Source organism: Ochlerotatus camptorhynchus, unplaced genomic scaffold, assembly GCF_037179485.1.
Source record: "Ochlerotatus camptorhynchus isolate MF236.1 unplaced genomic scaffold, CSIRO-AGI_Acam_v1.1 ptg000071l, whole genome shotgun sequence".
NCBI lineage: Eukaryota > Metazoa > Arthropoda > Insecta > Diptera > Culicidae > Ochlerotatus > Ochlerotatus camptorhynchus.
Window position 1 is genome coordinate 544,021 of NW_027040561.1, and position 19,234 is coordinate 563,254.

Here is a 19,234-nt window from a genome sequence, read left to right on the forward strand (position 1 = left end):
CGCGCGTCTGAGGCTAATCAGCTCGAAAGAGGGATTCCCTTGCGACATATGCCTCCTGTCGGAGAAGAACACTATTCAATTTGGGCCCTTTATCGAGAAACAGGGATGTTTTGCGGTGTCACTACTTTTGATTCCTTTCCGTTACGGACATGGATCAACGAGGCGTGTCGGATTCAGCCGGAGCTCTTGGGTTTCGATCGAGTGATGTGAAGCAGTCTTTCGTTCACTATCGTGAAAAGGTGTGCTACTGTTGTTACCAAAATTCGGGTTCGATCAATGCAATACCAGCAACTGTAATCGTTCCTTCCACTACATCTGCGGGTTCCGGAAGAATTACGACACCTCTCCAATCAACTGTACTGGATTTGTTGGGACCAGTTACAAGCGTACAATCCTGTGTCCAGCTTTCATTCTATTTGTCAACTGGATTGTTCATCCGTAAATCCACTAGTCAAATATTACTGGTACCCCCGAGATTGCCTTAAAAAATGTCCGCATTGCCACGAGAAGAACGAGTGGAATGCGCGGAAGACCCTAACTAGGAAATCGACCAAACTTGTTTCAAGGATTTACATGGGTGCTCATGTTCGGCTGAAAACTGCCAATATGCGATCTCAACAAAGGACAACGGTCAGGTGGTTGGCTGCTGAAACCGTGGCTGTGAAATGTGCTGAAATCGTGAAACCCCAATGATTATGTGTGCTCCAAGTTCATGGACGCCACATTCATTAAGCTATTCGGATTCAGAGACTGATAACTCTTATATTTTCATTCCGTTCTTAAATTAAAATAATTATCCATACTGATTACAGTATGACTACTATTCGGGTAAATATCTTTCCTCCTTGACGACAAAGCCAAATTCCTCCATCGTTGGTCCAACGGGCTGGACCGCCTTCTGCTCATAACTAGAGCTCACATCGTTCGAGTTGGACCAGTACTCGTAGGAACCGTACCCATTGGAACCTGACTCTCCGGCGGACAGTTCGGTTGGGGGCGATTTGCTTGATCCCGCTGTACCGACGCCACGTCCCATCGAACTCGGCACATTGAGCGTCTTGTGCACGTTTCGGATGTGAGCTAAGAAGTTGGAAACCTTCCAAGTGCCACCTGATCGCTCCGGCCGGCAGGTGATGTCATTCTCGTTGGTGCAAAATATGCATCTTACCCTGGCAATCATTCCACTATCGTCCGCTTCCGATACCTCAATATTAAGCGTAGAAATGCGATTGCAAAATTCTACCTGACCGACACTTCCGTCGCATCTGTCAGTGAAGAAATCCACAATCTTTTTCCGCACCTCGTTGGCTTGTTTGTCTATATTGGCCGGAACAACCACCTCTTTTTCGCGCCGTTCCGCCGTCTTAAGATAGTGCGTAATTCCTTTCCGTTGAATACAGCTGGCAATCATCTTCAGAACGGCCTTCTCGCCCGCCATCAACCGGAACCGATCTGGGTTGTGGGTGAATCTCCCAAAATATTTCCTCATCGAGGGATCACTGGCTGGTTTGTTCATGATTTCCGGCAACCGTCGGATGTCGTCTTCGATGGCTGCTATTTCCTCGTTGCCGACGAACGCTAGAGCAGCATTTATGTACTCGGTCACCTCCAAGATGTGTTTGATCGTTTCCGGGATGCGTCCGACATCCTTCGATAGGGCACACCAGAAGGGGTCCTGCAAGAGTGCGAGAGATGCAATTTAAAACACCAAAGCACTAATCATTGTTGTTTTAATAGAACGTATACCATGTATATGAAGAAATTGCTTGCTAAAACTTATTAGTTTCTAATTTATTTCTCACAAAAAAAGCTTCACAAACTTGTGAATGAATTTTGATTTATTATGCGAAGCCAAATCCGGAGACTGCCTGGCAATTGAAAATAAACAAAATTATTGTTGTTTTATGGCAGAAACGTCAAACAAGGCATCCCGAGTAAAAACAGTAAAAAGTCCACTGTCCAAAATCGAGGGGGATGACACAACCGGGTTTGCTGAAAAATCGGGCAGACAATATTTATAAACCACGATTCTTTTGAAGAACCTTATCTATAAACTGAACCATTCCAAAATATCCGTTGCTAACCGTTCTAAAGTCACCAACAAATCTAAATGAATGACTTAGAAATTGGGTTGTTAAGGGGTGTTGAGGTAAATACATATTCGTTATCTCCATTAAAAAATTCAAAATTTCATCAATTTTGGTACACTTGAATTATTTTAAATAAGTACGATTACATTAGCAAAAAATCACCATCTTAGCGCCCCTTGGTGGGACTTTGTATGGGAGCGAGCTGTCAACGAATAGACTTAGTGTCCACGATCAAAAATTTAAATCTTGTTTTAAAAATCGAGATGAATGTCCACAGGATCGATAAAAATATCGTTGTGCCCAGAAAACAAAGCTCTATCAGATGATGTATAAACATTGGTATATTTTTCAAAGTAAAACAACCCAATTACCATGCAATTTCTACTCAAATCACGATACTGATATCCAGCACGGAACCGAATTTTGTTCATTTAAATCAAAAATATAAATGTTCATTCTATAAACATATGAATAATGAATTTTCAACAGAAATATATGTGTTTGAATTAAAGTCAAAAGCATGTTTATTTCAACAAAATAGAATTTGGGTAAACGATTTTTAGCGTGCCTTGCCTTTTTTTTCCTTCTTGTTTACATTCGGAAAAAAAAATTGCTCCAGCTTTACCAATCAACTGAAAACTGTGGGAATCCCAGCGCAAGCAGATGTACACAGGTTTATCCAAACCGAACTACCGGACAATAAACACCCGTCTCGGGAGTCGCGTGATACCAAAGAAAAATAACCGCGGACTACGTTCTACGTGCGTCTTTATTTACAAGTTACAATGGACTAGTCAACAAACATAAATTGTACACACATCAGCAATTTATGCTTCGTCAGTCTCTCACTCTCACGCACCCATACACACTCATACGGCAGCTGTCATTCTCGATCTTGGGAGCCACTATAGAGACTCACATGATAGATGCGCGTATCCAGGGGCTTTCACTACTTACTTCCAACACTCCTCCTTAGTGAAGCCCACTACTGCATCTACTTACAACACTCCTCCTGTTCCGTAGCACTCCTCCTGCTTTACGTCACTACCGGCTGCCTTAGGTAGTACAGCCCTCCGATCCGGTCACCTATAGCAACAACCTTTTTGCCTTTCTGGATTCTGCAATCCTTCACACCAAACAGCACATCATAGCCATTGCTTGTGATTTGGCTCACTGACAGCACACTTCCGGACAATCCAGGCACATACAGCAATCCCTTCAGTTGCATGTCAACGGACTCGCCTTCCAAGCCGACTCCAACGATCCTTCCATGTCCGGTTCCTCTGGAAGTTACATTTCTCCCGTCCGCCAACGACACCTTCTCTTCGCAAAACGTCATGCTGTCGAAGCTCGCCGTCGAACCAGCCATGTGCTTCGTACAGCCAGTGTCGATGATCCAACGACCGTCAATCGACACATCACTTGCAGTCGTCGTCGTGAAGCACACTCCTCGACTACTGCCAATGCTACCGGCATCCGATTGCTTAACCACCATCGACTTCGCTTGGTTCTGCTGCCTCTCCGCCATCAACACAGGACAATTTCGCCGCAAGTGCCCTTCTTGCTTGCAATGGTAACAAACCCGTACAAAACTTCTCCGTTCTTCCGATCGCATTGTGGTTTTCATCGCCATTTCACTGGCCTTTTCATGCACTTTGTTCTCGCATCTTCTCCGCCACTCATCTAGAAGCTTACCTTTCACGTACTCCAGCTTCAGGTCTTCTTCTGGACGGCCTTCAAGAGCAGTAACGAGCGGGTTGTACGTCTCCGGCAAACTTGACAACAAAATCGCCACAACAAGATGTTCCTTCAACGGCTCTCCCATGCTGACTAGTCGGTGAACCAACTCTGACGCTTGGACTAGATGCTCCGACATACTGCCATCTTCTTTCAGCCGCATCGAGCACAATCTCCGCAGTACATGGATCTTGTTCGACAGAGACCCTCGCTCGTGGTAGCCTTTGAGCTTGTCCCACATCTCCTTTGCACTAGCAGCTCCCATAACATGGCACAGCTGACCATCTTCTAGCGCCAAACCGATCGTCGCTCGAGCCTTTTCGTTGTTCCTCGTCCAAGCTGCTGTAACCACCTCCGGCTTCGCGTCAATCACCGTTGTCCACAGATTTTCTTTGAGCAGCAACAACTCCATCCGGAAATTCCAAGTTGCCCAATTAAAATCGTTCAACCGGTCTAATGTTATCTTCGTCTCGGCCATTTTCCACGAAACAAAAACACTACGCGCACGGTCGGGCAAAGAAAACAGCTTCACAATCGAGTGAACAATGTTCACAATTCGATACTTTCCACAAAGTGTTCTTTCTTATTCCACTATAAGCTTTTTCCGAACGAAGCGTACTTCTTCAGTTCAAACAATCGCACTTTTAGAGACCGGACCAGCAAACAATAAGTTTGCACTTCAGCCCGTACAGGAGAGAAAAACAAAATTTCTCCTCCTCGAACAAAACTTTTTCCGTTTCGTATTCCGTTCCGTGCTACACACTTGGCCGATACTCCACTGCCAACAGCACAATTTCACCCGACAAAAACGTTCAGCTGCGGACAACAGCACATACACCCGCCGGGGGAAATCTTCTCGTAAACAAAACACAAACGCAACGCAATCCACACAAAATGTCTCCTCCACCGGAGAACACTTTTCCACTATTACTTTCTTCACGGATCTGGGCCCATAACCTGTGGGAATCCCAGCGCAAGCAGACGTACACAGGTTTATCCAAACCGAACTACCGGACAATAAACACCCGTCTCGGGAGTCGCGTGATACCAAAGAAAAATAACCGCGGACTACGTTCTACGTGCGTCTTTATTTACAAGTTACAATGGACTAGTCAACAAACATAAATTGTACACACATCAGCAATTTATGCTTCGTCAGTCTCTCACTCTCACGCACTCATACACACTCATACGGCAGCTGTCATTCTCGATCTTGGGAGCCACTATAGAGACTCACATGATAGATGCGCGTATCCAGGGGCTTTCACTACTTACTTCCAACAAAAACGACCCGTAACAAAACCGAAGTCATGGATCCGGAAACCCACCTAGGTAAGTGTCTTGACAAAGTTCCAGCTCGATAAAACCGATAGAATCCCACAGGATCGACGTCACTCTGTCGTTTCTGATGCCGATCCCTGTATCATCCTCCTCCACAACTGACGTCGGTAGAAAAACGAAAATCCGAAATGGATTTTGAATCTATTCCGGATCCTCCAGCCCAGGCTCCAGCCCCTTCTCCTCCAACACCGAACGTAGAAAGAGGCCGGTATGAGGACCAGAGTTAGAAACGACAAAACGACGCTAATATCACAAAGTTTCACTGGTTTTACTGAGCTGGAACTTCCGGACACTCCGGACACCACCGACAAACCGACGTGAATGACCATAGCAAAAACAATAAAATTTCTGACCAAGACACACTACTGACATCTGGCCAAGCATCTGGCTCCGTGTTCGTTGGATATATTTAGCTAGGCCATGAACCCGCATGCAAAAGTTATAAATTGGTTCGTGTCTGATTTATTCTAGAAAAGTCTAGGGGCATCCCACTCTAAACTTCATACCAAATATCAATCAAATATTTTTAAGTTTCCCGCAAGTATTCTTAGGTATTTTTAAGTATTTCTAACCTTGGCTAGATTCCATCGTAGTAACACTTGTTTTTTTATGACCTGTTGCTAGTGTAGTTGTTTGTTGTCAGTCGTCTTGTATTTATAGAAAAATCATATGAGTGTAAAGGGGTAAGTATTTCTATCGTTTTATTATGTGTATACAATAGTATTATTTCAATTTTTCAGCAATTCAGATTTCAAAAATGCATAACTTCAAGAGCTAGTTACAAAAAAACGATGTTTGGAGTACAAATATAACTGTATCTTCCGATCGAGTGATATCTTAAATTGTTTAATGGCTCACATATAAGATCCAGCTGATGAATGAGTATTAAATTTTCTACACATGTCAACTACCAGCGAGCAGCGGATCATCTGACTACGTATATCTTCTTTTGCAGAATATTCTGATTCCAAGCAGACCAAGAGAATACTGCGTGGAGGAAGCGCTGATAAAATTTTAGGAGCGCAAAAATGTCTGAGAAAACTTAGGAAGGGAAGTTTGTTGATCCACTGGGCGTGATTCGTTTCTTTCCGGAAGCTTTTGACCATGTGTATTATTTAATTAACTTCCAGAATGTTAATTTTTTTTAAAGTCATGAAATTATAGCATCACATTGAACATATCATATTGTTTGTTTTTATTATACGTATGAAAAAATAAAGAAAGCTAAACGTTAAGAAGCTGGGAAGCTAAGAGATCTGGGTACGAGTAATACACCCATATTCTTGTTTAAAATACTGTTCGAATGTGAACGAGAATATGGGTGATAGTATGGTCGCATGGTTTCGTCACATCTAATTATGCGTTTAATAGGCGGGCGTAGTCATCGTCACATAGTCAAGAACGTAGCGGACTAAAAGAACAACACAAAATTCACTAGGTATGACAATAATAAAACTTAAATCTAACGAACGACAACAAAAGGTTCACATGTCTCTCAGAATTAATTCCTTTTGGTACATGACACATGATTACACCGGAAATAATCCGAAACACCTAGCTGTTCACGCTATTAATCAAATAAATGTTAGTTTCTTAACAAACTGACCAGTATTAACATAAAACACCTGACATTTTATAAACAAGCTAATGGAATTGGTATAGCAACCAAGAAAATAAACTAATGCTTGATATTTCTTAAGTATTTTTAAGTATTTTTAGGTATCTTAGATATCACTAAGATCTTTATATGTATATTGGGAAAATTACAAAGTTTAGAGTGGGATGCCCCTAGAGAAAAGTTATTTTTATCTAGATCAAAAAATCCTATGGTTTTGACAGTTCGGATCACTGCACATTTAAATCGGCCGTTTACGATTTTCGGACATAGGTCAGAATTAAGTGTCATGTCGGGTTGTCGGTGCACTCACCGCGATGGGTCCCCGCATCTCGCACCAGGACCTCAACATCCACATCCCACCCTTAATCGCACCCGAAAAAGAGCAGGAGTTCAGATGCCCTGTCTGCAGATCGTTTTTTCATCTCTTTGCAATCCTTTTTTTTGCTTCATCAGAGTTGATAGTTCCGTTAGAGAACGGCAGTGTGAAAATTGCATATAGAAGTTAAACACGCAACCACTTCACCGACCATAGAAGACATCGAAGCCGCACCACAAGCTAACACCAGGACAGCGAAGTCAGCATTATCCCAGGCCAGCGACGGACACATGGAGACACCGGACACCAGAGGAGACCCATCGTCGTTACCAAGTGCTAGGCTAGCGTTTTTAGGGACAAAGTCAGGGCTCGTCGATGTAACAAATAATTCAATAAAGGTATTCTAGTTTGAGTCGTCAACGCGATCGGTTCTACACAGCAAAAAAAGTTGTTGAATATTACATCGAAACTGCTGCAACCAAGTCAATCAATCGGTTGTGTAATATCACATTGTACGATGTACATCGATTTTGCGAACAAAATTACATCCATTGATGTAATATTGTATCTGATTTTTGCTATTACATCATTATTTCATGCATCAGCTTGAATTACGTTGATCGATATTACATTTTTTTTTGCTGTGTAGTTTAGTTAATTTTTTTAAAATCCGAATTCTAATGTTAAAAATTTAATTTAGATATTAGAATATTTACATAGTTGAAGATGCTAATTTCAAATAACAGACTGTAGTGGTAATTTTCATACGATAGATGGAGTAGATGACACCCCTCACCATCCCTCTCCAAAGGGGGAGTTTGGTAAAGAGAGATGAAAAAACCGATTTGTACCTTCCTTAAAAGTTGTCCTAGCTCGCTATTCTAATATCTATATGCAATCTTCCTACTCCCGTACTCTAACGGAACTATCAACTCTATGCTTTCATCTACTCCATATATCGTATAAAAATTACCACTACAGTATGTTATTTGAAATTAGCATCTTCAACTATGTAAATCGTTGACTTCACGTAGAAGTAATTCTAAAACTAATAGTCAAAAAAAAATGTTTATTTTAAACATGCTTCTTATGTTTGAAAGAAACATACCTAATTTTATATATGTATATAAATATTATAAATGTTAAATAATATGTTTGAAAGAAACATATACTTAATTTTAAATTATTACTTGCATTTGAATGTATGCTTTCATCTACTCCATCTATCGTACACACTTAGAAAATAATACCGAAGTCGGTTTAATTTTCTACCGAACTACATCGGTTACCAACAACGAACCGAAGAATTCGTGTAAAAATATGTTGTAATGAAGACTGAACCGAAAAGTACGGTAAAGTAGCGATATTTACCAGTTCGGTACTTGAAAACCGAGAAAACTCGGTAAACTGAACCGAATATTCGCTAAACTTCCTCAAACGTCAAACTCACAACTTCGGTTCAACTTCACGACGGAAATTTTAACCGAAACTCGGTTTTCAGCTAAACCAAATATCGTCAGCTATTTTTTCTCGCGGGTGCGCGTTGTGTTTTTTTTTCGCAAGACGTGTTTTTTCGTTAGTGTCACACGGTGAATCGATTTGAAAATGGAAAAACTTCTGGAGGAACTGCATGTTTGATTGAATTCCATGTAGGAGGCATTATCACGACGTGTGAGAAGTTTTATGTTTCCCTCAAGGGGGTTAACCCTCTCTTTCCCCCCGCACAGGTGAGCCATAATTTTCCGGTTCGTCTCAAGTTTGTTGTCAATAGTTAGTACATACAGAGCATATTTATGCATTAAAACAACATCTGACAAATATAATATAAATCATGCATCTCATTAAAATAAAAAACTAGTTTTATTTCTGATTCGAAACATCGTAAGTTTTTGGATTTGAGCGCTGTCAAAAAGAACCGAATTCCGTGATTGCAACCGGTGAGTCGGTTTGTTTGACAGCGTTCGGTAATACTTGGGTAAACCGATGTTCGGTTATTCCTACTTGAATTGACTTTTTGTCAACCGAGTTTTTTCGGTTAGTTTGACAGGTTGTGGGAAAAGAAACTTTAACGAACACTCGGTTGTTTCTTTTTGAACCGAACAGACTACCGAGCGTTCAGCAGATAAAAACTCGGTTGAAATTGAACCGAGTTCGGTACTATTTTCTAAGTGTGATATAAAAATTACCACTACAGTCTGTTATTTGAAATTAGCATCTTCAACTATATTTATTTTTGTTCGCATAGTTGTCAAACCAAACAAAAATATTCACGTTTATTTTCAACACGAATATTTTTAAAATAAACGTAATATTATTTTTATTTTAAACATTAATATCACATGACTTCAAACATGGAACACGAAGCTGACATTTTTTTTTCTTGCCGTGCTGCTGGTGGGTACAGCGGCAATTATACCTAACCTTCCAAACCCGGTTCCACTTTCAACTCATTCCCTAAAGCGACGTCTGTGTTGGCTTTTCCTTTCGTGCGCGGCAAGAAGTTTCCCCTTTCAGTTCATCGCGAGCTCTCACGATCGACGGACAAAAGTTTCGGACGGGCGAGAATCGCAGTCAGTTGGGGAAGAAGCTTCATGTGAATGTATTGCTAGCTGCTATAAATGACGTAATGTTTTTGTGTTCGCACTAGTAGCAGCAGCAGCAGCAGAAGTTAGTGTGCAAAAAGGGTGGAAAGAAAGGAAAAATTTACCAGGAGATTTTCCCTGTGCACTGGGATTGGAATTTCTGTTCGGTCGGGAGTGTTTTGCAGTCCGAAAATTGCCAGAAAATAGTGTTCCAAATTGTGCCCCATTGGAAGTGGCTAGTATATTGTGAGTTGGAAAAGAGCAGTGAGCTGAGTGCATTGTGAGGAATAAGTGAAATAAAAGGAAGGTTGGTCTGCTACTGGCTGGAAGACCCCGACCAGAGCAACTGTGCCGAGCCAGTTGGGAAAGGAATGAAGAAATTTGAAAAAGAAAATGGTTGATAATTTTGAGTGCGCTGGTTATACTTTTTACTCCAAGTTCGATTCGGGAAATCTCGGCAGAGTTGAGCTGGTTCGATGCTGTGAAGGTAGGTTGATCAGCTGAAAAAGATTGCATCTCCCAGCAGTGCTTTGTTTTGGGTGTTGTGTTCTTTTGCCCCTTCTTGGTGGCAGTCCGTTGGATAGTAGCGATCACTGTAGTAATAACAACAATAAGAAGAGGTGAAGTGTCACAAAGTTTATTTTTTCCTCTCATCATTCTTTTGGCCCACTCTGGCCTTGCACTGGTGTTGGTGTGGGGGAAGGGATGGGGACAGTTGGGTTGGGTGGGTGCAAATTTTAGCAAAGCCCGTCGATTTGGTAAGTGCTATCTAAACAGAACCAAGTAGGTACTAAAGTTTTGCCAGAATTAATAACTTAAATTTCTCTCAAACAAATTATACCAAATGACAGAGGAACCATTCTTCTACCATTTGGTATAGTTTGTTTGCATTATTTAGCTTTTTTGTTTACAGAAGCGAATCAGTCCGGATTTGTGTTTGTTACTTTTTATGTTTTACTCAAATACTGTTTCTAAAATTTCGTCTAAGTATCAGTAAAACGTTGACTTCAATGATTTTCCGCAAATAAAAAGCTTTTCTCAGATGTTGATTTTAAGAAAATCCTTCAGAAACAACATTCTCAGAATGTTCTGACTGTTTTTTTTTTTGTATTCGTGTCCGAGTTTCTTAAAATTAACCACTTCATTCGAGCAGCCAAAATGGTGACTATTAATAGATGACGAGCGTTATGATTTACTTGGTAATCAAACCATGCTTCATTTATTTTTGATTTCCTTTCCAACCCTGTCAGGAATTTTTCAGGAAAACGACTGGAAAATGAGGGAAATTATTTTTCATCACTGAGTCAACACCCTGATTGTTCTTAAGAACGGCTTGTTGGGCCGCCCCAACCCTTTGTCTTGCCGGAGGACCATCGTGTACAGCTTTGTTTAGAGTGCCACTATGGTACGATGACGATGATCAGCCGCCCCTCAATTGATTACCCGATTTTTCCTATGATTACTCGTACCCCAGATGGCACCGGGGAGAGGTAGGGTAGGAGTTACTGGACATTTTGATGGTTTGGTTATCACTGAAATTAAATACATTCAAAATTACCATATTCACAATGCCGTATTTTCGTAACTAACGCAACACCGTTTGCAAACCACCGTTGATGACGTTGCGTTACTTACCTTACCAATCAGGCTAAGGCCTTGTTGTCCTCTGCTGTCCGAAGAAGTCGTCTCCACTCTTCTCGATCCATGGCCACACTTCGCCAGCCTCGTAGTCTGCGAAGGGTCCGCAGGTCGCCTTCTACTTGGTCGGTCCACCTTACCCGCTGCGCGCCTCTTCTTATTGTTTCTGTTGGGTCGCTTTCTAGAACCATTTTCACTGGGTCGTCGTGCGGCATTCTTACGACGTGCCCAGCCCACCGTAGTCGCCCAATTTGTGCAATGTGGACGATGGATGGTTCTCTCAGCAGCTGGTGCAATTCGTGGTTCAGTCGCCTCCTCCCCGTTCCGTCATCCATCTGCATTCCACCGTAGATGGTGTTGGTCCTTCACGAGCATAGTCCAGGTCTCGTAGCCGTAGAGGACCACCGACCTAATCATCGTCTTGTAGACAGTCAACTTCGTGCGGCGGTGAATTTTATTCGACCGGAGCGTCCTCCGGAGTCCAAAGTAGGCACGATTCCCTGCCATAATGCGTCTTTGAATTTCTCTGTTGGTATCATTATCGGCGGTCACCAGTGAGCCCAAATACACGAACTCATCGACCACCTCGATTTCATCACCGTCAATCGGTGGGGACTCGGGGTGGGAGGCTAACATTGTCTTCCCTAGAACCTCTTCCTTTCATGTATTTTGTCTTTGATGCGTTGATGGCAAATCCAATCCGTCTAGCTTCAGCCTTCAGTCTAATGTACGTTTCCGCCATCGTCTCAAAGTTCCGTGCCATGACGTCAATGTCATCGGCGAAGCCAAGAAGCTGGATGGACTTCCTGTATATCGTGCCACTCGTGTCTATCGCAGCTCTTCTGATCACACCTTCTAACGCGATGTTGAATAGCAGACACGAAAGTCCATCACCTTGCCGTAGCCCCCTTCGAGATTCAAAGGGACTCGAGAGTATCCCCGATACTCGAACAACGCACATCACTCGATCCATCGTCGCCTTGACCAATCGCGTCAGTTTATCCGGAAATCCGTACTCGTGCATAATCTGCCATAGCTGATCACGATCGATTGTGTCCTATGCGGATTTGAAATCGATGAACAAATGATGTGTGTGTGTACGTTTTATTCGCGGCATTTCTGCAGAACCTGCCGAATCGCGAAAATGTGGTCCGTGGTAGCGCGGGCACCCATGAATCCCGCCTGGTATTGCCCCACGAACTCTCTTGCGAATGGTGACAGGCGGCGGCATATAATTTGGGGGATTACTTTGTAGGCGACGCTCAGCAGTGTGATCGCGCGGTAGTTGCAGCAATCCAACTTGTCGCCTTTTTGTAGATTGGGCATACGACACCTTCCATCCACTCCTCCGGTAAAATCTCCTCCTCCCAAATCTTGGCAATTACCCAGTGCGGCGCTCTAGCCGTATTTTAATAGCTCACTTGGTAGTTGATCTACACCAGTTGCTTTGTTGTTTTTCAGCCGACCGGTAGCCTGTCGTCTTCTGCGGGTGCTCCAAGGTTTGCTGCCGTGCCATCTTCGTTTTCTGCTGCATCACCGTTAAGGTGCTCGTCATAGTACTGCTTCCACCTCTCAATCACCTCACACTCGTTCGTGAGAAGGTTACCGGTCAAGCCCTTGCACATATCAGCTTACGGCACGTAGCCTTTGCGCGAACTATTTAGCTTCTCGTAGAACTTCCGTGTGTCGTTTACATGGTACAGATTTTCTATCGCCACGAGATCTCGGTCTTCCTGCTGACGCTTCTTCCTTCGGAAAACCGAGTTTTGTCTGTTCCGCGCTTGTCTGTATCGCTCCACATTCAATCTCGTGCGGTGTTGCAGCATTCTCGCCCGTGCTGCATTCTTCTCCTCTACTAACAGTTTGCATTCGCCGTCAAACCAGTCATTTCGTTGGTCCGGGATTGCAGTACCTAGTGCCACTGCAGCAGAACTACCTATGGCGGAATGGATGTCCCTCCAGCCATCTTCAAAAGAAGCTGCGCCAAGCTGCTCTTCCGTGGGTAGTGCAACTTCCAGCTACTGCGCGTAGTTCTGGGCAACTCCGGCGTCCCGTAGTTGCTCAATGTTGGGTCGCGGCGTTCGACTTCGACGGGAGTTATGCACCGTCGAGTGTTTTGAGCGCATGCATACTGCAACTAGGTAGTGGTCCGAATCTATGTTCGCACTGCGGTACGTGTGGACGTTGATAATGTCGGAGAAGAATTTCCCGTCGATTAGAACGTGATCGATTTGGTTTTATGTGTGGTGGTCAGGTGATCTCCAGGTGGCTTTGTGGATATCCTTGCGGGGGAAAAAGGTACTTCGAACTACCAACCACCGAGATGCTGCAAAGTTCACGCATCGTTGGCCGTTGTCGTTCGATACGGCATGCAGGCTGTTTGGCCCGATTGCCGGTCTATACATTGTCTCCCGTCCTACCTGAGCGTTCATGTCGCCTATGACGATTTTGACGTCCCGTTGCGAGCAACCGTCGTACACCTGCTCCAGCTGCGCATAGAACGCTTCTTTCTTGTCGTCGGGTCTCCCTTCATGTAGGCAGTGCACGTTGATGATGCTGTAGTGGAAGAAATGGCCCTTAATCCTCAACTTGCACATCCTCGTGTTGATCGGCTGCCAACCAATCACGCGTTGGCGCATCTTACCCAACACTACAAAGCCGGTTCCCAGCTCGTTGGTGGTGCCACAGCTCTGGTAGAAAGTAGCTGTTCGATGCCCGCTTTTCCATACCTTTTGTCCCGTCCAGCAAAGTTCCTGCAGTGCTACGACTTCGAAGTTGCGTGGTTGAAGTTCGTCATAGATTAATCTATCGCAACCCGGGAAGCCGAACGATTTGCAGTTCCATGTTCCGAGTTTCCAATCGTAGTCCTTTTTTCGTCGCGTAGGTCTCTGCCGATTGTTCCGATCCGTATTTCTTTCTTCAGTATTTGCAACTTTATCTTTTTTCCAGGGTGGCTTGTTGGGCCTACCCCACATCCCTGTCTCGCCGAGGGAATCGTGCACAGCTCTGTTATAACCCAGGATTCTGCATTGCGTTTGAAATTTGTATGGAAACCTAGTTTTTTGCATTTGCATCCCTAGGGACCACAATTTTGCTTGAACCATGCGACTAATCATGTTCAAACATATATAGCCCAGAAAGTATCTAACAACTTTGCAGACGAAAGTACGGTGCTAGAATGTACCTATCTAAATAAGTTATAGCCGTTCAAATATGTATGGTTTGAATTAAATGCCAAAAATCACTTTTCCTGCCAACACTGCTGGTCAGATAATCCTCCTTATTCTGCGAGTCACGTGACTCTCTCTCACCGGTGAGGTGACAATTGTCACCTCGTGTGAGGTGACTCTCCATGCAAATCAAATGGAGAGTCACCTCACACGAGGTGACTATTGTCACCTCACCGGTGAGAGAGAGTCACGTGACTCGCAGAATAGGGGGAATAACTTCGGAGTATCTCATCTCATCGACTGAATTATTGAATTATTCAAAAACAATCGATCTATCTCATATGCGAAGTTGGAGAAGGGGGGGGGGGGGTGTTAGGATCCCACCCCTTCCCCCGCTACCTTCACTCATATCAATCGAAGTAAAGATGAAAACTGATATAACGTCGGAATTTCTTATCTTATTAATTTGGTATGTTCAGAAGAATTATTCAAAAATAATTGCAAAGCATAGTTTAGGAGAGGGAGGGGGGGTGGTGCTTTTACCCCCGCTCACTTGACTCATATCAATGGAAGTAGAGCTTCAAATTGAAATAACTTCGGTGTTTCTCATCTGTCGAGTTGGTATGTCCAGAGATGTTTTCTTCAAAAATATTTGCTCAATCTAATTGGCGAAGAGAGGGGGGCAGGCATGGAAAATCATTTGCATTCATTTCGTGCATTCATTTACAATCATTTGCTTCTAACTTTTGTCATCAACAGCATTTCGCAAAATAATGTATATAGCTTTTGTAGGTTTTGTTATTAGCTACAACTTTTGTTAACAAGTCAAATCCGTATCTCTGATGCATGACGAACCAGAGCGAACAGAAACCACTTCTGTTTTTCAGTGAATGTATTTTACATTCACTGAAAAACAGTAACAAGTTCTGCCCGCTCTAGTTCGTGATGCATAAAATATACAGATTTGAGTTATGAGCAAAACTTGTAGCTAATAACAAAACCTTCAAAAGCTCAATACATCATTTTGCGGAATGCTGTTGATGAAAAAAGTTAGAGGCAAATGTATGATATGAATGCAAATGATTTTCCATGCCTGGAGGGGGGGGGGGGCTTACTGTATCCCCTCCAACCCTCCCTTATATCAGTGAAAGTAAAGTTACAGACTGAAATATTTCGGATTTTTCTCGAGTTAGGTATGTTCGGATGGGTTATCCAAAGACGATTGCTCAATCTCATAGGAACGAACAGTTTGAAAGAGGGTAACCCCCTCCCCCTACCCTTCTCTTTTGGTGTAATATACAATGTAAGATATTTGCACACAAATATCATAGGATTATAATGATTATATTTCAGTTTAATATATTTTACGATTTCTTATAGGGTACTCTTTTCGATGTTGCTATTGTTATTGAAGGAGTTATTTGTTATTGTTTGAAATTAGCTTCACCCCTCGTTCAGCCACACGCCGCTTAAGAGTGAGCAATTGTTTTTGAGTAATTCATCTGAAAATTGATTGAGCCGTTGCTTCCATTGATATTTATGAGTGAAGGGTCGAGGAGGAGGGTAAACTACTACCCCCCCCCCCCCCCCCCCCACGGCCTCTTCTCCATCTACGCATAAGAGATAAAACTATTGTTTTTTGAATAATTCATCTGTACATACCAAATGGAAAAGATGTGAAACACCGAAATTATTTCAGTTTGAAATCTGACTTCCCTTGTTACACCGGCAGTGTTGGCAGGAAAAGTGATTTTTGGCATTTAATTCGAAACAACAATCTTTGAACAACTATAACTTATTTTATTCTAGCACCGTACATCCTTTGGCATCATGAACTATACTTAAACGTGGTTAGTGGCATGGTTCAAGCTAATTTGTGGTCCCTATGAATGAAAATTAAAAAAAGTATGTTTTCTCATACTAATTTCCATACAAATTTCAAACCCAATGCAGAAATCCGGGTTAAAAGCAATCATTCCCAAATTTTGCACAGTTGTTTGGGACCCCAAATGGAACAAAAAAAAAAAACATTGTTCTGAAAAAATGATCATGATGCCCACTCTAATATACATACTTTGGAAAAAAAAACACTTATAATGACAATGGTAACTGACAAACGTAAAGACATCGACAAAGACAATGGCACTGGCTGACACTGATTCTCAAAAAATTTCAAGAAGATTATTATTAATAAGATATTGCAAAATTTCACACAATTTAGGCCATTATTTAATATGGGACATTTTCACTCAACTTTAGTTGTTTATCTTCGTGATGCAAATGTATTTACACCAAAAAGTTACCACACACACAACCTGAAAATAACTTAATTTTAATAAACATAATCTCAAAATTTGAGGATTACTAATCGTACAATAAATTTTTTGAATAAGGACTGCTCATTAAAGAAAGTGGACACCTGTTTATCAATGGTTTAGGGTTAAAACGTAACGAAAAATTGTGAATTTTCGCTCAGTGTGTAAAAACACTGTTTATTCTGGCAACACACCTGAAAAATAAAAAATAAATAAATGTGAGAAATTTCGAACGATATTTTTGATCGATTTAAACGTTCGCATAAACGCGAACCATAACTTGACCTTACCGATAATAATTATAAATTGTTTATAATTCCTCCTAAACTTTAACTGAAATGATTATGGAACTTTACATGAACGTTTGTGTGATAAAGTCTTAACCTTATGTATTATTGTTTTTTGAAAGCAGTCCTCACAAATAATGGGTTGTTAAGAACCATTACCATTCAAAATTCTTGTTTTCTCCATACATTTTCGAAAAGAGAACTATATTAGAACGTTTTTACTTATGGTTTGAGAACATTAATGGTTATGGTTATGATAGTCAGTAAGGTCCATTTATGGTTTTGTATTATCGCTCAACTTTACGTGGAATATATCGTGAATTGGTAATCAGTAATTTACAGGCAACCAATTCGCGGTATATTCCACATAAAGTTGATCGATGTTACAAAACTATTCATGGACCTTACTGACTACCATAACCATAACCATTAATGTTCTCAAACCATAAGTTAAAAGGTTCTAATATAGTCCTCCTCCACTGCTTGCAGCCCTGATTGTAATCCCATAGAAAACCTATGGGGAATCTTGGCTGGAATGTTTTACGCAAACGGACGTCAGTTTAACAGCATTTCCAGTCTTAAAATTGTATACGTGGAAATAATTAAACATTATCCATATAGACACTATGAATCTGTTTGGATAAATTTCGATACTACAGACTTTATCCAGAACGATTTGGAGAACTTAAAATATCTGGTATACATGGCAATAGTTTATGCATGATCCACGCAGACACTGTGCATCTGTCTGAAGATATTTCGATACTAAAGACATTGTCCCAATCTCGGTTAATCTAGTAGATCAAATTATCTGAACTCTAGGACGATTTGAAGAATCTTGAACATCTGGATTACTCGGAAATAGCATTATTGCAGTCTTGGTTGATCTAGTAGAACAAATCAACTGATGTCCTGGACGATTTGGAAAACCTATAATTTCCGGTATACATAGTAATAAGTCGTGCATGATACGCAAAGTCACATATATACGATTCGGTTATGATTTGACAACGAAAAAATGCTAGGTTCATATTAGAATAAAAAAAAATCATGAAAATGTCTCACCATTGGACAGACCCAGAGAGGAATATTATTTGTAATTTCTCGATTATGTGCAGGCTGTTTGGTTTGAATCGGTAAAAATTGAGAAAACAAGAGCCAAATTAACTACAACATTTAGGACAGCAAAATACGTCAGAGACGCAAAGGTTAATTTTCAAAAAAGTTTCATTTCAAATGAAAATGCATTTTTTTTTTAATAATGTTTCGTCAAATCTAGGCCGGTATTATTCAATAGAATCTCAACATGTAAGGGTGTTTTATTATGTTTAGTAATTACTCAGAATTTATACTATACATAAATAACTGAAGATGATACATTGTTATTTTTTAGGTTACAAACGATACTCCTTTAGCTCAGTAGGTAGCCTACAAAGCAACTCCATGCTGGAGGCGACTGAGTTCGTCCGGTCTATTAATTTTTCGGGTTGGAAAATTTCTCTATTTTCTTGGACATAGGATGGTACAGGCATAGAAAGCTCCCAATTAAAATGTGAAGGTTCTTCAAAGAACACTAGGTTGAGAGCAGATTAAAATCTAATATGCTATACATATAACAATAAGCTTGAAATGCCATGTAGCTCCTACCTAGTATACAAATGGTATTTTTTAGGTAATGAAAACAGTTTTTTTTGTCGCGGATTAGTATTTGAAGTCGCGGATTTCTTTTATAAAATCTTGTAACAGCCCTGGATGTGACATCCGATTTTTTCCGATAGTTTATTTAAATTTTCGCCCCAAGTTTCTCAATTCGTGTCTTGGAAGTTTCCCGGAGGTTTTTACAGCTTTTCTCGAACTTCATTTAGAAGCTTATTTAAACATTCCCCAGAGTTTTCTTCCGGAATTTTTCGATCATAGTTCAAAAGCTAAAATGTTGCTTTAATTAACGGCTTTCTCAGTCTTAAAACAATGCAACGACTACGGGGGGAGAGGTAGCTCATCGATTCTTCCGGTTCGCCTCCTAGCATCGTGCTATAAGGTACCAGGCGATAACCAGGGTAGTTGATCGATAGCTCGATGACGTCATTTCGTTGGCGTCTGCAATGGGAAATTCTCATAGCATGCGTTGACGATGGAACGT

The 19,234-nt window shown here is 41.6% G+C and overlaps 2 protein-coding genes across 2 annotated transcripts in view; one reads left to right on the forward strand and one right to left on the reverse strand.

Annotated features, from left to right (window-relative positions):
• Positions 1-784: 784 nt before the first annotated feature.
• Positions 785-1,851, reverse strand: LOC135697516 (uncharacterized). Its single transcript, XM_065217263.1, has 2 exons — positions 1,747-1,851; positions 785-1,675 (listed from the first exon to the last, which is right to left on the reverse strand). The coding sequence occupies exons 1-2, from the start codon at positions 1,747-1,749 to the stop codon at positions 821-823; spliced, it is 858 nt and encodes a 285-aa protein (XP_065073335.1). The 5' UTR covers positions 1,750-1,851; the 3' UTR covers positions 785-820.
• Positions 1,852-9,634: 7,783 nt separating this feature from the next.
• LOC135697526 (uncharacterized) overlaps positions 9,635-19,234 on the forward strand; it is a 64,119-nt gene continuing 54,519 nt past the window's right edge. The window contains exon 1 of the mRNA XM_065217277.1: positions 9,635-10,171. Coding sequence (XP_065073349.1) covers positions 10,078-10,171 — 94 coding nt within the window. The 5' untranslated portion in view covers positions 9,635-10,077. The remainder of the gene's footprint in view (positions 10,172-19,234) is intronic.